At 33.9% G+C, this 19,839-nt stretch overlaps 1 protein-coding gene across 1 annotated transcript in view; it reads right to left on the bottom strand.

Moving 5' to 3' along the window:
- Window positions 1-1,018: 1,018 nt before the first annotated feature.
- The window catches only part of LOC149771233 (uncharacterized), a 66,233-nt gene continuing 47,412 nt past the window's right edge, over window positions 1,019-19,839 (bottom strand). The window contains exons 5-8 of the mRNA XM_089948678.1: window positions 18,510-18,617; window positions 8,666-8,719; window positions 7,034-7,087; window positions 1,019-1,314 (exon numbers count right to left, since the gene is read on the bottom strand). Of these exons, the coding sequence (XP_089804804.1) occupies window positions 1,019-1,314; window positions 7,034-7,087; window positions 8,666-8,719; window positions 18,510-18,617 (512 nt within the window). The remainder of the gene's footprint in view (window positions 1,315-7,033; window positions 7,088-8,665; window positions 8,720-18,509; window positions 18,618-19,839) is intronic.

Below are 19,839 nucleotides of genomic sequence, written 5' to 3'. Positions count from 1 at the left end.
ACTTTGGCTGCAAGTCATGGCGCAAATGCTCCTTTATTTGTGAATTCCATGGGCCATCCATTTAGTAGGGAACTTTTTTCTGTCATACTTAAAGGTCCTGCTGGCAACCATGGGCCAAGATGAGCAAAAAGGCATCTCATCATTTGTTTCGTATTGAAGAAGCCACAGCTGCACCTGCCGTTGGTTAGGAAGACCATCTAATTAGGACTTTAGAACAACGGTCTTCATCATGTTGTATGCTCTACATCAGAGTTCACTCTAACCAACTCCTTTCTGCTCAGTAACAGTTATGTACATCCATTTAGTATCATGCTTTGGAAACCAGTCCTTCCAAAAGGATTTTCACATTACAAACTGGCATCCTCTTGGGGGCTCTCATTTGATATTTTTTAATATAAAATTCAAATTGGCATTTTTCCCCAATCGGATACTCATAAGCCATACTAACAGCATAAAGGTCATGCCCATTAAATACAATACTTTCACAGTTTAAATAGGAAAATCTAAGAATATTTTCTTCATGCTTGGATCAGTCTAGCTATTTCACAAATCTGGGATCAACCCAGAATACACTCTTATGTGGGGATCAGCCTAGCATAGATTTAGTTAAGATGGGATAAGTCCAGAATACATTAGCATGCTGGGATCAGCCTAGCATAGATTTAGTTAAGTCCAGAATACATTAGCATGCTGGGATCAGCCTAGCACATAGTCTACTTAAGCTGGGATAAGCCCAGAGTACCCTGTAATGCTGGGATCAGCCTGGTACCGAATGGGTTATCAGCCTTTTACACTGAGCTGGGATCAGCCTAGCACCAATTCTACTTGAGCTGGGATCAGCCAAGAATACACTGTAATGCTTGGATAAGCCTAGCACCGATTGGGAATCAGTCTTTTACACTGAGCTGGGATCAGCCTAGCACCAATTCTACTTACGCTGGGATCAGCCCAAAGTACCTTGTAATGCTGGGATCAGCCTAGCACTGATTGGGAATCAGTCTTTTACACTGAGCTGGGATCAGCCTGGCACCAATTCTACTTCAGCTGGGATCAGCCAAGAATACACTGTAAAGCTGGGATCACCGTAGCACTGATTGGCAATCAGTCTTTTACATTCAGACTGGAAAATCATTATTTCACATTGAGCTGGGATGAGCCTAGCATGAATTCTACCTGAGGTGGCATCAGCCCAGAATACACTGTAATGAAGGGATTGGCCTAGCACCGATTGGGAAATCAGTCTTTCACACTGAGCTGGGATCAGACTAGCACCTATTCTATCTGAGCTGGCTTCAGCCCTCAGCCCAGAATACACTGTAATGCTGGGATCACCCTAGCACTGATTGAGAAATCAGTCCTTCACATTGAGCTGGGATCAGCCTAGCACCAATTCTATTTGAGCTGGCATCAGCTCTCAAACTAAAATACACTATAATGCTAGGATCAGCCTAGCACCAATTGGGAAATCATTCTTTCACACTGAGCTGGGGATCAGCCTAGCACCAATTCTTTTTGAGCTACATCAGCCCTCGACCCAAAATAAACTGTAATGCTGGATTCAGCCTAGCACTGACTGGAAATTAGTCTTTTAGCATTTTTCACCAATCGGATACTCATAAGATATACTAATAATGTAAAGGTCATGCCTGTTAAATACCTTACTTTCACAATTTAAAAAGGAACATATAAGAATATTTTCTTCATGCTGGGATCAGCCTAGCTCTATTCCACAAATCTGGGATCGACCCAGAATACACTCTTAGATGGGGTTCAGCCTAGCATAGATTTACTAAAGATAGGATAAGCACAAAATAGATTAGCATGCTGGAATCAGCCTAGCACACAGTCAACTTAAGCTGGCATCAGTTCATTTACATTTCTCAAAGACTCATCATTGATAATGATGTCCTATTTCAAAAACAGCTTTCCTGCACAATGACCATATATTATGCTCATTTACAATCTGATGTTTTAATATGTACTTCCTGTTAAAATGTTGGTTTTCCTATAACATGAAATGTCAAAGCAATAAATGTCACTGGATCCGGTTCTATCAAACAATACTAAATTTTGAAAAGAATCATATAAATACATTTTATTGCCCAACTGAAACAATCAAATACTTTGTATACAACAATTTACCTTTTGATAAGGCATCATGCTTCTTTGTAGCAGTTTCTTTGATTTCAACAATATCTGGAATAGAGAGATTCATTTCTGACATTTTAATGTCTTGATTCCTCAAGGAAAACTATGAAAAGATCTATAAAATAATGTATGCACAATCTTAATTATTTTGAGTCTGCCATCACCAGTTAAGTCCCTTACAGTCCTTATTCTTCCTGCACAGAAGGAAGCAATGCAAATTGTTTTACCAATACAGTCGAACAGGTCAATATATCTGATTACAGGATTAAGCACAAAAAGATAAAAGGTTCCTATTAATGACATTAAAATTAAAAGAATAAGGACAATAACTAACTTTAATTAAAGAAATGGAACATATATATCCTTCTAACTGTTGATGCATAAAAGAAGCTTTTAATTCGCACGCATGCAATATGGCCTCAAAAATATGCATATATCAATGTCATTATTTACATTGATGATAAAATCATACATTGTAAGTCAGATCACAAATATGCTTCCTAGAGTGGTAGCAAGCTCAGGCAATCAGATTACATTATTAATATCTAAGGATCTCCCTCACTATTTGAAATATTCAATATCTTTATAATTTTCAATGTCTGATCAGAAATGAACGAGACATATGCAAAAGTTGAGCTAATTTAAGCCCATGTTTCACTCTTTATCAAAATCAAAAGTTTGGCTTTCAGAGGGTCAGAAAGTTCAGTCAATCACATGGACATTCTCCACATTAGTATGTGTGGATTTCACTCACCAGGAAACTCATCCAAGACCTTAATAATACAAGCAAATATTACATGCTTGATGAATACTGCATCAACCATATTACCCACAGAATGATAAAAAGGTTAACCAATAGAATACCAAATCACTCAATATGCAAGAATCTTGCTCTTTATAAAGCACTTCTGCAATTTTGGTGATATTTACTCCAAGCTGTACTGAAATCAGTTGAGAACTACAAATCCCTAAAAGGTAAAATGCAATTGTTTATGGACAGACAACAAATATAGACAGGAGGCCATTTCTAAAGGTCACCTAGCCTTTTGGCCTGGTGAGCTACATGTAATAAGAAAAGCTTAAAGATCATGCACAAGTATTGTCAATAATGGATTGAATCTTTTCTTATAAGTGTGGATGTTTACATAATTAAGCCTTAGGTAAAATAAGAAAATGAGCATATAATAAAACGTTACTGCATTTGTCTGAGAAAACATGAACTCATTTTGTTGGATGAATACACTGCACTGCAAATATTGTGCAGTATTTCCATCCAAAAAACTCGTTCATATTTCACATACAAATGCAGTAACCTTTAATTACTGATTCAATTCATTAATTCTGCTCATTTAAATGCCTCAAAGATTCATCACCGATAATGATGCCCTATTTCAAAAACAGCTTTCCTGCACAATGACCATATATTATGCTCATTTACAATTCTGATGTTTTAATATGTGCTTCCTGTTAAAATGTTGGTTTTCCTATAACAAGAAATGTCAAAGCAATAAATGTCACTGGATCCGGTTCTATCAAACAATACTAAATTTTGAAAAGAATCATATAAATACATTTTATTGCCCAATTGAAACAATCAAATACTTTGTATACAACAATTTACCTTTTGATAAGGCATCATGCTTCTTTGTAGCAGTTTCTTTGATTTCAACAATATCTGGAATAGAGAGATTCATTTCTGACATTTTAATGCCTTGATTCCTTAAGGCAAACTATGAAAAGATCTATAAAATAATGTATGCACATTCTTAATTATTTTGAGTCTGCCATTACCAGTTAAGTCCCTTACAGTCCTTATTCTTCCTGCACAGAAGGAAGCAATGCAAATTGTTTTACCAATACAGTCGAACAGGTCAATATATCTGATTACAGGATTATGCACAAAAAGATAAAAGGTTCCTATTAATGACATTAAAATTAAAAGAACAAGGACAATAACTAACTTTAATTAAAGAAATGGAACATATATATCCTTCTAACTGTTGATGCATAAAAGAAGCTTTTAATTCGCACGCATGCAATATGGCCTCAAAAATATGCATATATCAATGTCATTATTTACATTGATGATAAAATCATACATTGTAAGTCAGATCACAAATATGCTTCCTAGAGTGGTAGCAAGCTCAGGCAATCAGATTACATTATTAATATCTAAGGATCTCACTCAATATTTGAAAATATTCAATATCTTTATAATTATCAACGTTTGATCAGAAATGAACGAACATACGCAAAAGTTGAGCTAATATAAGCCCATGTTTCACTCTTTATCAAAATCAAATCAAAAGTTTGGCTTTCAGAGGGTCAGAAAGTTCTGTCAATCACATGGACATTCTCCACATTAGTATGCGTGGATTTCACTCACCAGGAAACTCATCCAAGACCTTAATAATACAAGCATACATTACACGCTTGATGAATACTGCATCAACCATATTACCCACAGAATGATAATAAGGTTAACCAATAGAATACCAAATCACTCAATATGCAACGATCTTGCTCTTTATAAAGCACTTCTGCAATTTTGATGATATTTACTCCAAGCTGTACTGAAATCAGTTGAGAACTACAAATCCCAAAAAGGTAAAATGCAATTGTTTATGGACAGACGACAAATATAGACAGGAGGCCATTTCTAAAGGTCACCTAGCCTTTTGGCCTGGTGAGCTACATGTAATAAGAAAAGCTTAAAGATCATGCACAAGTATTGTCAATAATGGATTGAATCTTTTCTTATAAGTGTGGATGTTTACATAATTAAGCCTTAGGTAAAATAAGAAAATGAGCATATAATAAAACGTTACTGCATTTGTCTGAGAAAACATGAACTCATTTTGTTGGATGAATACACTGCACTGCAAATATTGTGCAGTATTTCCATCCAAAAAACTCGTTCATATTTCACATACAAATGCAGTAACCTTTAATTACTGATTCAATTCATTAATTCTGCTCATTTAAATGCCTCAAAGATTCATCACCGATAATGATGCCCTATTTCAAAAACAGCTTTCCTGCACAATGACCATATATTATGCTCATTTACAATTCTGATGTTTTAATATGTGCTTCCTGTTAAAATGTTGGTTTTCCTATAACATGAAATGTCAAAGCAATAAATGTCACTGGATCCGGTTCTATCAAGCAATACTAAATTTTGAAAAGAATCATATAAATACATTTTATTGCCCAATTTAAACAATCAAATACTTTGTATACAACAATTTACCTTTTGATAAGGCATCATGCTTCTTTGTAGCAGTTTCTTTGATTTCAACAATATCTGGAATAGAGAGATTCATTTCTGACATTTTAATGCCTTGATTCCTTAAGGCAAACTATGAAAAGATCTATAAAATAATGTATGCACAATCTTAATTATTTTGAGTCTGCCATTACCAGTTAAGTCCCTTACAGTCCTTATTCTTCCTGCACAGAAGGAAGCAATGCAAATTGTTTTACCAATACAGTCGAACAGGTCAATATATCTGATTACAGGATTATGCACAAAAAGATAAAAGGTTCCTATTAATGACATTAAAATTAAAAGAACAAGGACAATAACTAACTTTAATTAAAGAAATGGAACATATATATCCTTCTAACTGTTGATGCATAAAAGAAGCTTTTAATTCGCACGCATGCAATATGGCCTCAAAAATATGCATATATCAATGTCATTATTTACATTGATGATAAAATCATACATTGTAAGTCAGATCACAAATATGCTTCCTAGAGTGGTAGCAAGCTCAGGCAATCAGATTACATTATTAATATCTAAGGATCTCACTCAATATTTGAAAATATTCAATATCTTTATAATTATCAACGTTTGATCAGAAATGAACGAACATACGCAAAAGTTGAGCTAATATAAGCCCATGTTTCACTCTTTATCAAAATCAAATCAAAAGTTTGGCTTTCAGAGGGTCAGAAAGTTCTGTCAATCACATGGACATTCTCCACATTAGTATGTGTGGATTTCACTCACCAGGAAACTCATCCAAGACCTTAATAATACAAGCATACATTACACGCTTGATGAATACTGCATCAGCCATATTACCCACAGGATGATAATAAGGTTAACCAATAGAATACCAAATCACTCAACATGCAACGATCTTGCTCTTTATAAAGCACTTCTGCAATTTTGATGATATTTACTCCAAGCTGTACTGAAATCAGTTGAGAACTACAAATCCCAAAAAGGGAAAATGCAATTGTTGATGGACAGACGACAAATATAGACAGGAGGCCATTTCTAAAGGTCACCTAGCCTTTTGGCCTGGTGAGCTACATGTAATAAGAAAAGCTTAAAGATCATGCACAAGTACTGTCAATAATGGATTGAATCTTTTCTTATAAGTGTGGATGTTTACATAATTAAGCCTTAGGTAAAATAAGAAAATGAGCATATAATAAAACCTTACTGCATTTGTCTGAGAAAATATGAACTCGTCTTGTTGGATGGATACACTGCACTCCAAACATTGTGCAGTATTTCCATCCAAAAAACTCATTCATATCTCGCATACAAATGCAGTAACCTATAATTACTGATTCAATTCGTTAATTCTGCTCATTTAAATGCCTCAAAGATTCATCACCGATAATGATGCCCTATTTCAAAAACAGCTTTCCTGCACAATGACCATATATTATGCTCATTTACAATTCTGATGTTTTAATATGTGCTTCCTGTTAAAATGTTGGTTTTCCTATAACATGAAATGTCAAAGCAATAAATGTCACTGGATCCGGTTCTATCAAGCAATACTAAATTTTGAAAAGAATCATATAAATACATTTTATTGCCCAATTTAAACAATCAAATACTTTGTATACAACAATTTACCTTTTGATAAGGCATCATGCTTCTTTGTAGCAGTTTCTTTGATTTCAACAATATCTGGAATAGAGAGATTCATTTCTGACATTTTAATGCCTTGATTCCTTAAGGCAAACTATGAAAAGATCTATAAAATAATGTATGCACAATCTTAATTATTTTGAGTCTGCCATCACCAGTTAAGTCCCTTACAGTCCTTATTCTTCCTGCACAGAAGGAAGCAATGCAAATTGTTTTACCAATACAGTCGAACAGGTCAATATATCTGATTACAGGATTATGCACAAAAAGATAAAAGGTTCCTATTAATGACATTAAAATTAAAAGAATAAGGACAATAACTAACTTTAATTAAAGAAATGGAACATATATATCCTTCTAACTGTTGATGCATAAAAGAAGCTTTTAATTCGCACGCATGCAATATGGCCTCAAAAATATGCATATATCAATGTCATTATTTACATTGATGATAAAATCATACATTGTAAGTCAGATCACAAATATGCTTCCTAGAGTGGTAGCAAGCTCAGGCAATCAGATTACATTAATAATATCTAAGGATCTCACTCAATATTTGAAAATATTCAATATCTTTATAATTTTCAACGTTTGATCAGAAATGAACGAACATAACGCAAAAGTTGAGCTAATATAAGCCCATGTTTCACTCTTTATCAAAATCAAATCAAAAGTTTGGCTTTCAGAGGGTCAGAAAGTTCTGTCAATCACATGGACATTCTCCACATTAGTATGCGTGGATTTCACTCACCAGGAAACTCATCCAAGACCTTAATAATACAAGCATACATTACACGCTTGATGAATACTGCATCAACCATATTACCCACAGGATGATAATAAGGTTAACCAATAGAATACCAAATCACTCAACATGCAACGATCTTGCTCTTTATAAAGCACTTCTGCAATTTTGATGATATTTACTCCAAGCTGTACTGAAATCAGTTGAGAACTACAAATCCCAAAAAGGGAAAATGCAATTGTTGATGGACAGACGACAAATATAGACAGGAGGCCATTTCTAAAGGTCACCTAGCCTTTTGGCCTGATGGGCTACATGTAATAAGAAAAGCTTAAAGATCATGCACAAGTACTGTCAATAATGGATTGAATCTTTTCTTATAAGTGTGGATGTTTACATAATTAAGCCTTAGGTAAAATAAGAAAATGAGCATATAATAAAATGTTACTGCATTTGTCTGAGAAAATATGAACTCGTCTTGTTGGATGGATACACTGCACTCCAAACATTGTGCAGTATTTCCATCTAAAAAACTCATTCATATCTCGCATACAAATGCAGTAACCTATAATTACTGATTCAATTCGTTAATTCTGCTCATTTAAATGCCTCAAAGATTCATCACCGATAATGATGCCCTATTTCAAAAACAGCTTTCCTGCACAATGACCATATATTATGCTCATTTACAATCTGATGTTTTAATATGTGCTTCCTGTTAAAATGTTGGTTTTCCTATAACATGAAATGTCAAAGCAATAAATGTCACTGGATCCGGTTCTATCAAACAATACTAAATTTTAAAAAGAATCATATAAATACATTTTATTGCCCAATTGAAACAATCAAATACTTTGTATACAACAATTTACCTTTTGATAAGGCATCATGCTTCTTCGTAGCAGTTTCTTTGATTTCAACAATATCTGGAATAGAGAGATTCATTTCTGACATTTTAATGCCTTGATTCTTTAAGGAAATCTATGATAAAATCTATAAAAAAAATGTATGCACAGTCTTAGTCATTTTGTGTCTGCCATCACCAGTTGATACACTTACAGTCCTTATTCTTCCTGCACAGAAAGAAGCAATGCAAATTGTTTTACCAATACAGTCGAACAGGTCAATATATCTGATTACAGGATTATGCACAAAAAGATAAAAGGTTCCTATTAATGACATTAAAATTAAAAGAACAAGGACAATAACTAACTTTAATTAAAGAAATGGAACATATATATTCTTCTAACTGTTGATGCATAAAAGCTTTTAATTTGCATGCATGCAAGATGGCCGCAAAAATATGCATATATCAATGTCATTATTTACGTTGATGATAAAATCATACATTGTTAAGTCAGATCACAAATATGCTTCCTAGACTGGTAGCAAGCTCAGGCAATCAGATTACATTAATAATATCTATGTATCTCACTCATTATTTGAAATATTCAATATCTTTATAATTTTCAACGTTTGATGAGAACTGAACGAGACATGTGTAAAAGTTGAGCTAATACAAGCCCTTGTTTCACTCTTTATCAAAATCAAAAGTTTGGCTTTCAGAGGGTCAGAAAGTTCTGTCAATCACATGGACATTCTCCACATTAGTATGTGTGGATTTCACTCACCAGGAAACTCATCCAAGACCTTAATAATACAAGCATACATTACACGCTTGATGAATACTGCATCAACCATATTACCCACAGGATGATAATATGGTTAACCAATTGAATACCAAATCACTCAATATGCAAGGATCTTGCTCTTTATAAAGCACGTCTGCAATTTTGATGATATTTACTCCAAGCTGCACTGAAATCAGTTGAGAACTACAAATCCCAAAAAGGTAAAATGCAATTGTTGATGGACAGACAACAAATATAGATAGGATGCCATTTCTAAAGGTCACAAACAAACTGGAAAACTGGTGCACATGTAATGGCATGGTGGTAAATACTGTTAAAACTAAAATATTACTTATCTCAACACGGCAAAGAAGGACAAATCTTGATAGTGATGAACTATGTCTGACATGGAAGGGTACAAATCTGCAAATAGTCTGTCATGATAGGCTACTTGGTGTTCTGGTAGATAATAACCTATCATGGACTGAACATATCAAACATACCAGTAAAAAAGTCAATTCAAGTTTATGGCTTCTCAGTAGGATAAGACATTTTCTCCCTGAAAGGCACAGGAAACTATTTTATAACAGTTACATACAACCCTATTTGGACTACTGTAGTACAGTATGGGGTAATTCAAATGATAAAAACATAGCAAAGCTGGCACATCTTCAAAAAAGAGCATTTGGGCTAATATCAATCCAGAAAGAAAGCAAGGAAAGTTTAGCTGGTAGGTTAAAAATATTACCTATTAAAGACCGAATCTGTTTGAGAAAAGCCAAATTAATGTACAGGATATCTCAGAATAGTGCTCCTGAATATTTACAATCACTATTCCAGTATAGGCTACCTGGTAATACTCCCCACCTGCGATCCATGTCTACCAAACAGTATAAAATTCCCAAACCAAATAAGGAGTTATTTAAAAAAAGTTTCCAATACTCTGGAACTCTGCTCTGGAATAGTATTCCAGCTGAGATTAGAAATGCCCACTCTATTTCCTTCTTCCAAACCCAATATATTCAGTGGCTTCAGAGATGCAGCTTAAATAAATAAATTCCTTTGTATGAGGGCCTCAAGGTAGATTAGTTTTTAGCTAATTGTGTTACCCTCTTTAAATAAGGTCATTATTATTATTATTATTATTATACCTAGCCTTTTGGCCTGGTGAGCTACATGTAATAAGAAAAGCTTAAAGATCATGCACAAGTATTGCCAATAATGGATTGAATCTTTTCTTATAAGTGTGGATGAGTGGATCATACTCATTTTTTTTCCAGTTTGAAGGACAATCAAATGAACAACTATTTACCATTCGAGGTGCGGGTTTTAAAGTCATTATGGTAAAAATGAAATAACACAATTTAAATTTCAACTGCCTTGGAAAAAAATTTAATGATATAAATAGGTTGTGCATGTATATGCTTGGAATCAACACCTACATTCCAATTATATAAGAAACACTTTTAAAAAAATAAAGTGTAATATTTTATTATTCACCAAAGAATTGATAACCACATCATTGTTATACACTAAATATCAAAGTTTTAATATCTGATACTTCTTAGAAACACTCGCACACATACACATATGTGCCTTTGTGGACATAAAAGCACATCAATACAGTTAAATAAACATTTCCCACATTCTTGTGCTAATCAAGCTCATTGCAGTGGAAAAAAAAATCAACTTTCACAAACCATATATACACCAACACAAGTCCTGAAAATATTAACTATTTCAATGACAACAAAAATAGTTCAATACTATAAAGTTGAGTCAAAAAGCAATACCAATATGTGTAAATCACATTTTTATATTTTCATTGGGGTCTGAATAACAAATAGTTATTAAAAAAACTTGAAACTTGATAATCCATGTAACTGCAAGTTATTCAAATGGAGAACCAAACTGATTAGTTCTAATTCCAGGCCAAGTGACATGGGGCAGAAACCATGCATAGTGAGAAACGTCTCCATCTAAGATGGAAACTACTATATATACTAAAAGTATGTCCCAGTGGAAAAGGTAGTAAAAGTGCAATGAGAGCAGGTAGGTCTTCCTATAATGCACAAATGTGCATACCAAATGCAATAAAATTAAAAATGATGCATCAAAATCCAAGCCAATGGGTCCTGTAGGACACAATAAAAATTGCTGATGAAGTCGATTTCCAGCTTGCTGAAAAGGTTGAGGTTTCTCGAAATGGAGGTATCAAGGATTTTATATGCTATCTGTTGAAGTCATGCTCATTAATTATGCATTGTGTTCATTTCCAAGTGTAACCAAATAAGTATAGTGCACATGATCTCGAAAGGGTGACATGCTAAGGATTCAAAATTAGAAGATAAATCCTACATTAAATATTATTACCATTTGTGGTTTTCAATTGAGACCTGAAATGCCGTTTGCAAATCTGAATAATTATTTTGGGCATTAAATGCGTGCATGCCAGCCATTATGCTTTTGTCGTAATCATGTGCCTTTTTTCAACAAATTACATTTTATGTTCTCCAGTACATGGATTAAGCTGTTTTGGTAAATTAAAAAACAAAATAAATCAAAATCAGTCAAAAGATGTGTTTATCATTTTTAGTATCATCTCTTTAATTCCACTCTTATAAATTTGAGAATCTGCTATCAAAACGTCACTGCTGAGTAAGAAATTTCCATTTTCTATTTATTTAACTATATATGACCCAGTTTGTTCCCAAGAAAACAAATGGGTTTCATCAACTTGACCATAGCCTCATAGATTCATTATATTCATATTAAAATTAGGTAGTGGACCAGTCTGTGGTTTTATAGAAAATGGCGCCAGATTATAGGCAAGATACTTTACAGTGTGACTGGTGGATGATACACGACAAAAATGTTAGAGCTGATGGATCTTTGCAAATTTCAAAACATGTCAGATCAGAAAAAGGACAAATCAGCACCATTTTACAAACTTTAAAAGAAGAATATGAGAGTAATGAAATACAGCATTCAGGATTGAGCACAAAAATGCTCATTGGAAAATATTCAATTAAATTCATGATCATGCAATTCTGTAATTAAGACGCCTTGCCCCATATTTTTGTTTTGGAGGATGCTACATATTAATGTCTAAATAACGTCCTTGAGTAGCGTGTTCCCAAGTTCACTGATGGGATATCAATTTTAATACATGAATATGTGAAAGAATTACATATAAGTAAAACTGACAAGGTTTGGTGTCTCATTATTCCTGGCATTATAATAGATATTTATCCACTTCATGTATACCCAACATGCTTGTGAGAGGGGACTGCAACTTTTGCTGGTGAAACTCTTATTTTCACCAAAATTCTAGTGAAACCTCTCTCTCTCTCTCTCACACACACACACACACACACACACATGCATGCATAGACACACAACCTACTGTATAAACTATAAAGTGGAACCCTTTAACATCTTGTAAGGACCCTAGAAAATTCAAATGTGGGGATCCTTGGGACTCCATATAAAATCGATTTAACAGAAGCCCTGTCAGGATACTGAACTGTTGCAAAGATTTTGGTTTCATTTCATAAACTGAAGCTGAACTTAAATATTTGCAAGCCTGCAGTGGGATGTTTATATTTTCATTGAGACCAATTCTCTCAGCTAAAATTTCATGTCATCCTTTATTACATCACTTTTTTGTACATTCTATAGCAGTCAGCCAGGTTACAAGTAGACTCAGAGATTGCATCTTGAGGTTACTGTTCAATGACCAGTGCACTTGTAACTTTTAACATTGATTTTGCTGTGAATCTGACCCTTGTGATTGTGCATTTGTTTTATGATGCCAATGTTTTCACAAAGGTATTGAATGACACAAATTATATATGTTTAAAGATACATTCAATCTTGACTGCAAGTCTAAACATTTAAAATTTAGTAACGCTCATTCCTGTAAGTCAATTTTTTTTAACAATTTGGACTGAAGAATTGTGTTATAGATTAGGCAGCATTTGCCTTTACAACTGTATGTGTCTGCATATGTGGTCTCAAGATGCCTTTGAATATAGTGATGGTTTCTTCTGTATACAACCATGGAAACTTCTTCAGTTATGCTTTTGAGATGGTAATATAATTTTTGCAATGCTTCTAAGTGATCTGTTATCAGTTTAGGGTATCAGGGTTGTAAATAACCAATAATGGAAACCGTTTGTTTGGTTTCATGATTTTATATACAATTACAATTTAACATGTTAGTTAATATATTTCCAATGTATTCAGCATTTCCTTCTTTCTCGCTGATACTGAATTTGGTCTTGTTTATATTATAATAATGTGATTAATGAAAATGTAAAATGAATGATTTTATAGAGAACTAATCATTATCGTTTAATAAAAAATACTTGCAATGTAGTCATGTAATGCTTTTAGAACCGAAAAGCAATGTTTATGTATGTTTCTCTCCAAAGAAATAAGAATTTTTACTTCCTTCTTAACAAATGACATTTAAAAAGAATGAACCTAAGGAAATATGGAAATGAAACTCTTCTGAAACAACTTTAAAATAAATGGTTTTCACTATCCTAGAACAAAATTCATCTTTTAACTCAATGTGAAATGAGTCAAAATGGATATGGAACCAAAGACCTTCAATATCAGATTAGATCTGGTAGGTTCTCTTTGGTAAATGAATGAAAAGATGCTAATAAGATTATGATATGCTCATTTTTCTTCGCCGTTAACTTTACATTGTCAGAATCATGCAGTATTTTACAATATTAAATGCGCGTGCAATTCGTATTGAATTCACGTGAATAAAGGAACTACATTCTATTGTAAACAAACAATGGATGCAGACACCAGCACTTTTATTTACTGAAGTATCATCAATTTTCTTGGGGGACCAATTTTCGTAGTTTTCATTGTTCACCCAAACCATGAATTTAAATCCCCAATGAAAATGAGCCACATAGGATAATGAGCCCAACATATTTCCTTACAGTGTTCCATTCCCAGAGATTAATGCAGCTACTAGTATCTGATAAATAATAATAATAATAATAATAATGAGGACTTTGTATAGTGCCTAATCTTTAGAAGCTCTAAGCACTTTACAACATAAGACAACACCTGTAAGATAAAATACATACAATGATATGATTACAAAAGCAAACACTATGACATTAGAAAACATTAAAAAACATGCTGAGAATATTTAAGGTAGGAAACATTATTGGGTCTTTAAGTTTGTTCTTGCAGTTGAAATAAGTGAGTTTTGAGAGCCCTCTTGAATGTGATCAATGTGTCTTTGTGTCTAAGTTCAGTGGCAATTCATTTCAATCAAGGTCAATACTGTAATCTGGTAATTAGATATTAGCTTTAACACGTGATTGTTTTACTTTTTACTTTAACCTTTTGAAGCAAAAAGTATAAATCATTTTATATTGTTTCAAGGCACAAGTTTGATGAGGGTATCTGATTGCTGTAATTTTACACTCACTGTCTTAAATCGATATGTGAGGTAAGTAAGGATAGAGAGAAAATACAGTAAAAGCATAAGGTATTCAAACAATAGTAATACTGAAAATGAAAGAAAAGATAATACAAAATAACAATATATGAAAATTAAATTTAATACTTATTCAAATCGATACTTTATTTGAGTACAACTGTTGTTGAAACATTTAAATCCTTCTGAAAGTACATTCCATATTATAAATGCATTTTTAATCCAAAAGAACACCAATTATGTAAAATACTAAAAGTATTTCTTCAAACACTATTATTAATGAGAACTACAAATCCCAAAAAGGTAAAATGCAATTGTTGATGGACAGACAATAAATATAGACAGGAGGCCATTTCTGAAGGTCACCTAGCCTTATGGCCTGGTGAGCTAAATGTAATTAGAAAAGCTTAAAGATCATGCGCAAGTATTGCCAATAATGGATTGAATCTTTTCTTACAAGAGTTGAATGCTGTGAAATTTTCTCCGCAAACAAAATCACATCTCCATTTCTGCCAAAGAAACTTGACCAGATAACACCTGACATTCCTTTACCGTATATGTAACATTTAATTACCATAATTAAATTAAAACAAGGAATAAAACAAAATATACCATGCAGTATATGTGCCCCCAAAGAACTAATTCAGAATAAATATTTTATTCTGCAAACAGTGGTACATGCATTAAGACAAACCTAAGGAAATATTAAATCACTCAATATGCAAGGATCTTGCTCTTTATAAAGCACTTCTGCAATTTACATGATATTTACTCTGGGCTGTACTGAAATCAGTTGAGAACTACAAATCCCAAAAAGGTAAAATGCAATTGTTGATGGACAGACAATAAATATGGACAGGAGGCCATTTCTGAAGGTCACCTAGCCTTATGGCCTGGTGAGCTAAATGTAATTAGAAAAGCTTAAAGATCATGCACAAGTATTCCCAATAATGGATTGAATCTTTTCTTACAAGAGTTGAATGCTGTGAAATTTTCTCCGCAAACAAAATCACATCTCCATTTCTGCCAAAGAAACTTGACCAGATAACACCTGACATTCCTTTACCGTATATGTAACATTTAATTACCATAATTAAATTAAAACACGGAATAAAACAAAATATACCATGCAGTATATGTGCCCCCAAAGAACTAATTCAGAATAAATATTTTATTCTGCAAACAGTGGTACATGCATTAAGACAAACCTAAGGAAATAAGGTTGAGCACAAAACGTGGGAAAAATAGTTGCCACATGCACATTAACTTGTGACTGCAGATTTGAACTGTTAAAATGAAGTCCATGGCATCGTAAGTAACAACAAAATAGGCATCATTTATTTGGCAATCAATTGCTGATGCTTACATACACACACTGTCGAACATGGTTTCTTTGAAGTATGTCCTAAGGATAAGAATTACTGTTTATTAGTCACAATGGCTTTATTGTTTGTGTACTTAAATCAAAACTTTAGCTATTTTGCAATTTAGCCAGAGCTGACCAGAATATGCAAAACGGGCTTGTCCTGGGGGGAATAATAAGGCGTATCACAGGGAGAAAAAGCATGTTCCATGTGCGCTCACACATTGGGCAAGGGGGTTGGGTCAATAGTCTGCCCCACCCCCCCAGTTTCTAATGTCAGCCAGTTAATGTGAAACCTTGACCTCTTTTCTTTTAATCGCTGATATTTAAACTGCCAAAGGGATAGTTTTATATCAGTTCCAATCATTACCGATTAATGTTTATACATACTACCTGTACCATGCATACACTCAAAGTTTTTTTTTTAATTTCTAATTTTTTTTAGGATTACTGAAAATTGTGTTTTCTTGAAACATGACAGGTTTAGAATCTTATTTTTAGCAAAACTTCCATTTGATTCAAATCAGATCTAAATTTCACCTCGGGCAGTGGTGATTTGATTTAGATTTGATTTAGATTGTGCCGTGTTAAGGCATGTATGTCAACATCTTGAAAATATATTTACTCATTTCACCTATTTTCGTAACTCACACGTTTAACACTTTTCCCAGGATTTAAAATGTCCTAAGGTATGTCTGGAACAGTGCCAACTTTTAGTCTAGGCCTAGCATTTGTGTATCTTTGAGCTGCCATTTTTTCATGATTCCTCTCATAACATTACTTTGAGAAATGTAACGACCACAGAGTGCTGTATGATGTTGCTTTGAAGTCGACTTGTTTGTAATAATGTATCCATTCTTTCATTATGCCTTATCTTTCGGAAAAGAAAAAAATGTTGTCTACAGGCTTTTCTTAATGTTCTATTACACTCGTAAGCAACGCAAAATGGCATTGTCTTTTACTATGGCAACTCCCACTTGGGCTGCTGTAGTTGCTACTATGACGTCACATCCTGAAAGTAACCGAATAGGCGCAGAAATTTTGCATACTAGGTCACGAAAATTCAGCTCCTAGAAGATAGGCCAATATTTAAATATTGGCACTATGGTCGCAGATGATATTTCAGAATAACGTTTTCTGCCATAGTGCTTTTATTATTATTCTAGGGGCCCACGAGTGGCCAAGTGGTCTAAAGCACTCTCCGTTACGGATCACTGCCATCTCACCTCTGTCTGCGTGGGTTCGAGGGTATGTGAGAAAGCTTTCCAGTAGCTTCTCGTGGGTAGGTGGTTCTTTCCAGGGGTTTTCCCGGGTTCTTCCTCCACCATTAATAATGGCTGCCATGTATAGCCTATCGTGCTGAAAAACGGCGTTAAACCCTACAACAACAACAACAACAACGTTATTATTCTATATTTCCATAGGTTTCTGGTCTCCTTTAATGTGAAGTAAATTTCCTGCAGTATCTTTCATTATGACCTTAAAGTTTTCAGAATGAATGTGATGTATTAAATATAACAGATACATACACACAAACACTAGTTATTTTTCTCATGCGAGAAACCTATTAAATGATCAATAATTGAATTCAAATATGCTTATGACTACTAGATTTGAATATGATCTTATTCTGTTTAATTCTGTCAAAAGATGTATGTATTCAATAAAAACTAAATACTATAGTTGTGGGGTTTTTTTTTGTTTGCTCATGTGAGCAAGATGTTACTCACATGAGCAAGATCTTGCTGATAAGCATGCCATTTTCACATGAACAGACTTGCTTATGTGGGCAAGAAATTTTTCATGTTAACAGTTCCTGCACATGTGATTTTCTTATTAAACTCTTTTTGCTCAGGTGAATTCTACCTAATTTGCATCTTAAAATGCACATGAGATTAACCTAAGTTAGATGTCACATGAGAATCTCGTGTAGAAGGGTCTACAGTTTTGGTGTGGGGGCCAGAATGTGAAGATTCTCAAATGAAAACCTTAGAGGGTCAACTATGTAAGCCTGGTACCATGTTATCAGCCTGAATCTAGTGCAGGACATCCCAAGACAGATTTTGGAAGAGATATCATTGATGAAAGAACATGGTACTTCCAACTGGATAGATATTTTAAGAAATGTTTTTCAACAACAAATAAAATCATTAGGTTTGCATCATTTGAGAAGACATATAATCGTGATCAAGAGCAAATATTTCATTTCTTACTAAAATGGTGAGTACCTTATGTACATATCTTACCTTTTGCAACACTTTCTCCTTTTTGCTTTACATCACCAAGTTCCTGCTTTAAGCCATCAACTTGCTGCATTACACTGCCAACCTGTTGCTTTACATTTTTCACATCATCTGAGAAAAATAACAGTATTGTCTATAGACATTCTACATGATATGAATTGGAATCTTTAATTATAAGACACAAAGCTTTTGAAAGATGAATTTTGGAAAGTATATATGGCTTGAGTATCACAATTAACAGCATATAGGCAAACTCGATAAACTGATGGAAGGATTGGAATCCGAATCAAAACTACACTTGTCTATCAATCCGTCTACCCATACATATATTCATCTAAATCAGACCTGCGCACACCATCTAAATGCTTTTCGGAATTTTTGGAGAAATTTTAAGTAGTTCATGTCAGTTTTCAGTATTCTTGACAAGTGCACACTACTGGTATTGCACCAAATTACCAATACATCCTTATTCCATCTTGTAACCAACTGTCAATGCAAGGAATGATTCATAGTGCAGTTGGTCCAATGTTTCCTACGCGAAAAGAACAATGTAATTGTCAATGTGAGGAATGATTCATACTGCAGTTGGTCGAATGTTTCCTACGCAAAAAGAACAATGTAATTGGAATTGATTTTCTAGCCATGTCGATTTCTTTCTGCTTATCTTATTTTATGTGGCAAGACAAGTCATTTTCAACACCACTCCCAACGGAAATACTGTGTCACAAAGTCTGCGGGAGGCATAAGTATCACCCTTTCTGCTAGCAGAAATGAACTACCAGGTCTTGCTGTATCGAGACATCAAATAAAGATGATTCTTCTTCTTCCACTCTATTCCTCATAGATGTTATCTTAAATTCATTTTCCAAACCTCACTCAGACATGCTGTTTACACTACACATGGAGCACAAAGATGCCCTATACATGTGCCTAGTCACAGCATTTTACACACAACCCTCATATTTAATATAGAGCTAACTAACCCTGGCGGTTTTTGCTTTATCATTTGCACTTCTTTTACTTTAGTTTCGCACTTGCTAAATAACTATTTTTCGTATTATCATCTTATACAAAATTGGATTTGGCACCTGAAAGTCATATTTCACTCTTTGCTTTTTTTCCCCATACAAAATATGCGGAGGGTGCACAGGTCTGCCTAAATGTACATACAAGTGTTTGCTGTTCACTATTTCTCTGTAGCTATGTCTCACAATCTTCAATTCCTAATATTTTGAGGTAATAGTATTCTTGATATATTTTCTAATATTGATATAGCATGATTAGTTTCCTTACATATCGTTTCACAAACGTAAACTAACGTCTTTGGAATACC

The sequence above is a fragment of the Sinohyriopsis cumingii genome, unplaced genomic scaffold (genome assembly GCF_028554795.1).
Source record: "Sinohyriopsis cumingii isolate HCF-2022 unplaced genomic scaffold, ASM2855479v2 utg002017l, whole genome shotgun sequence".
Lineage (NCBI taxonomy): Eukaryota > Metazoa > Mollusca > Bivalvia > Unionida > Unionidae > Sinohyriopsis > Sinohyriopsis cumingii.
Note: the sequence above shows the minus strand (reverse complement) of the source record. Positions and strands in the feature narration are given on the sequence as shown.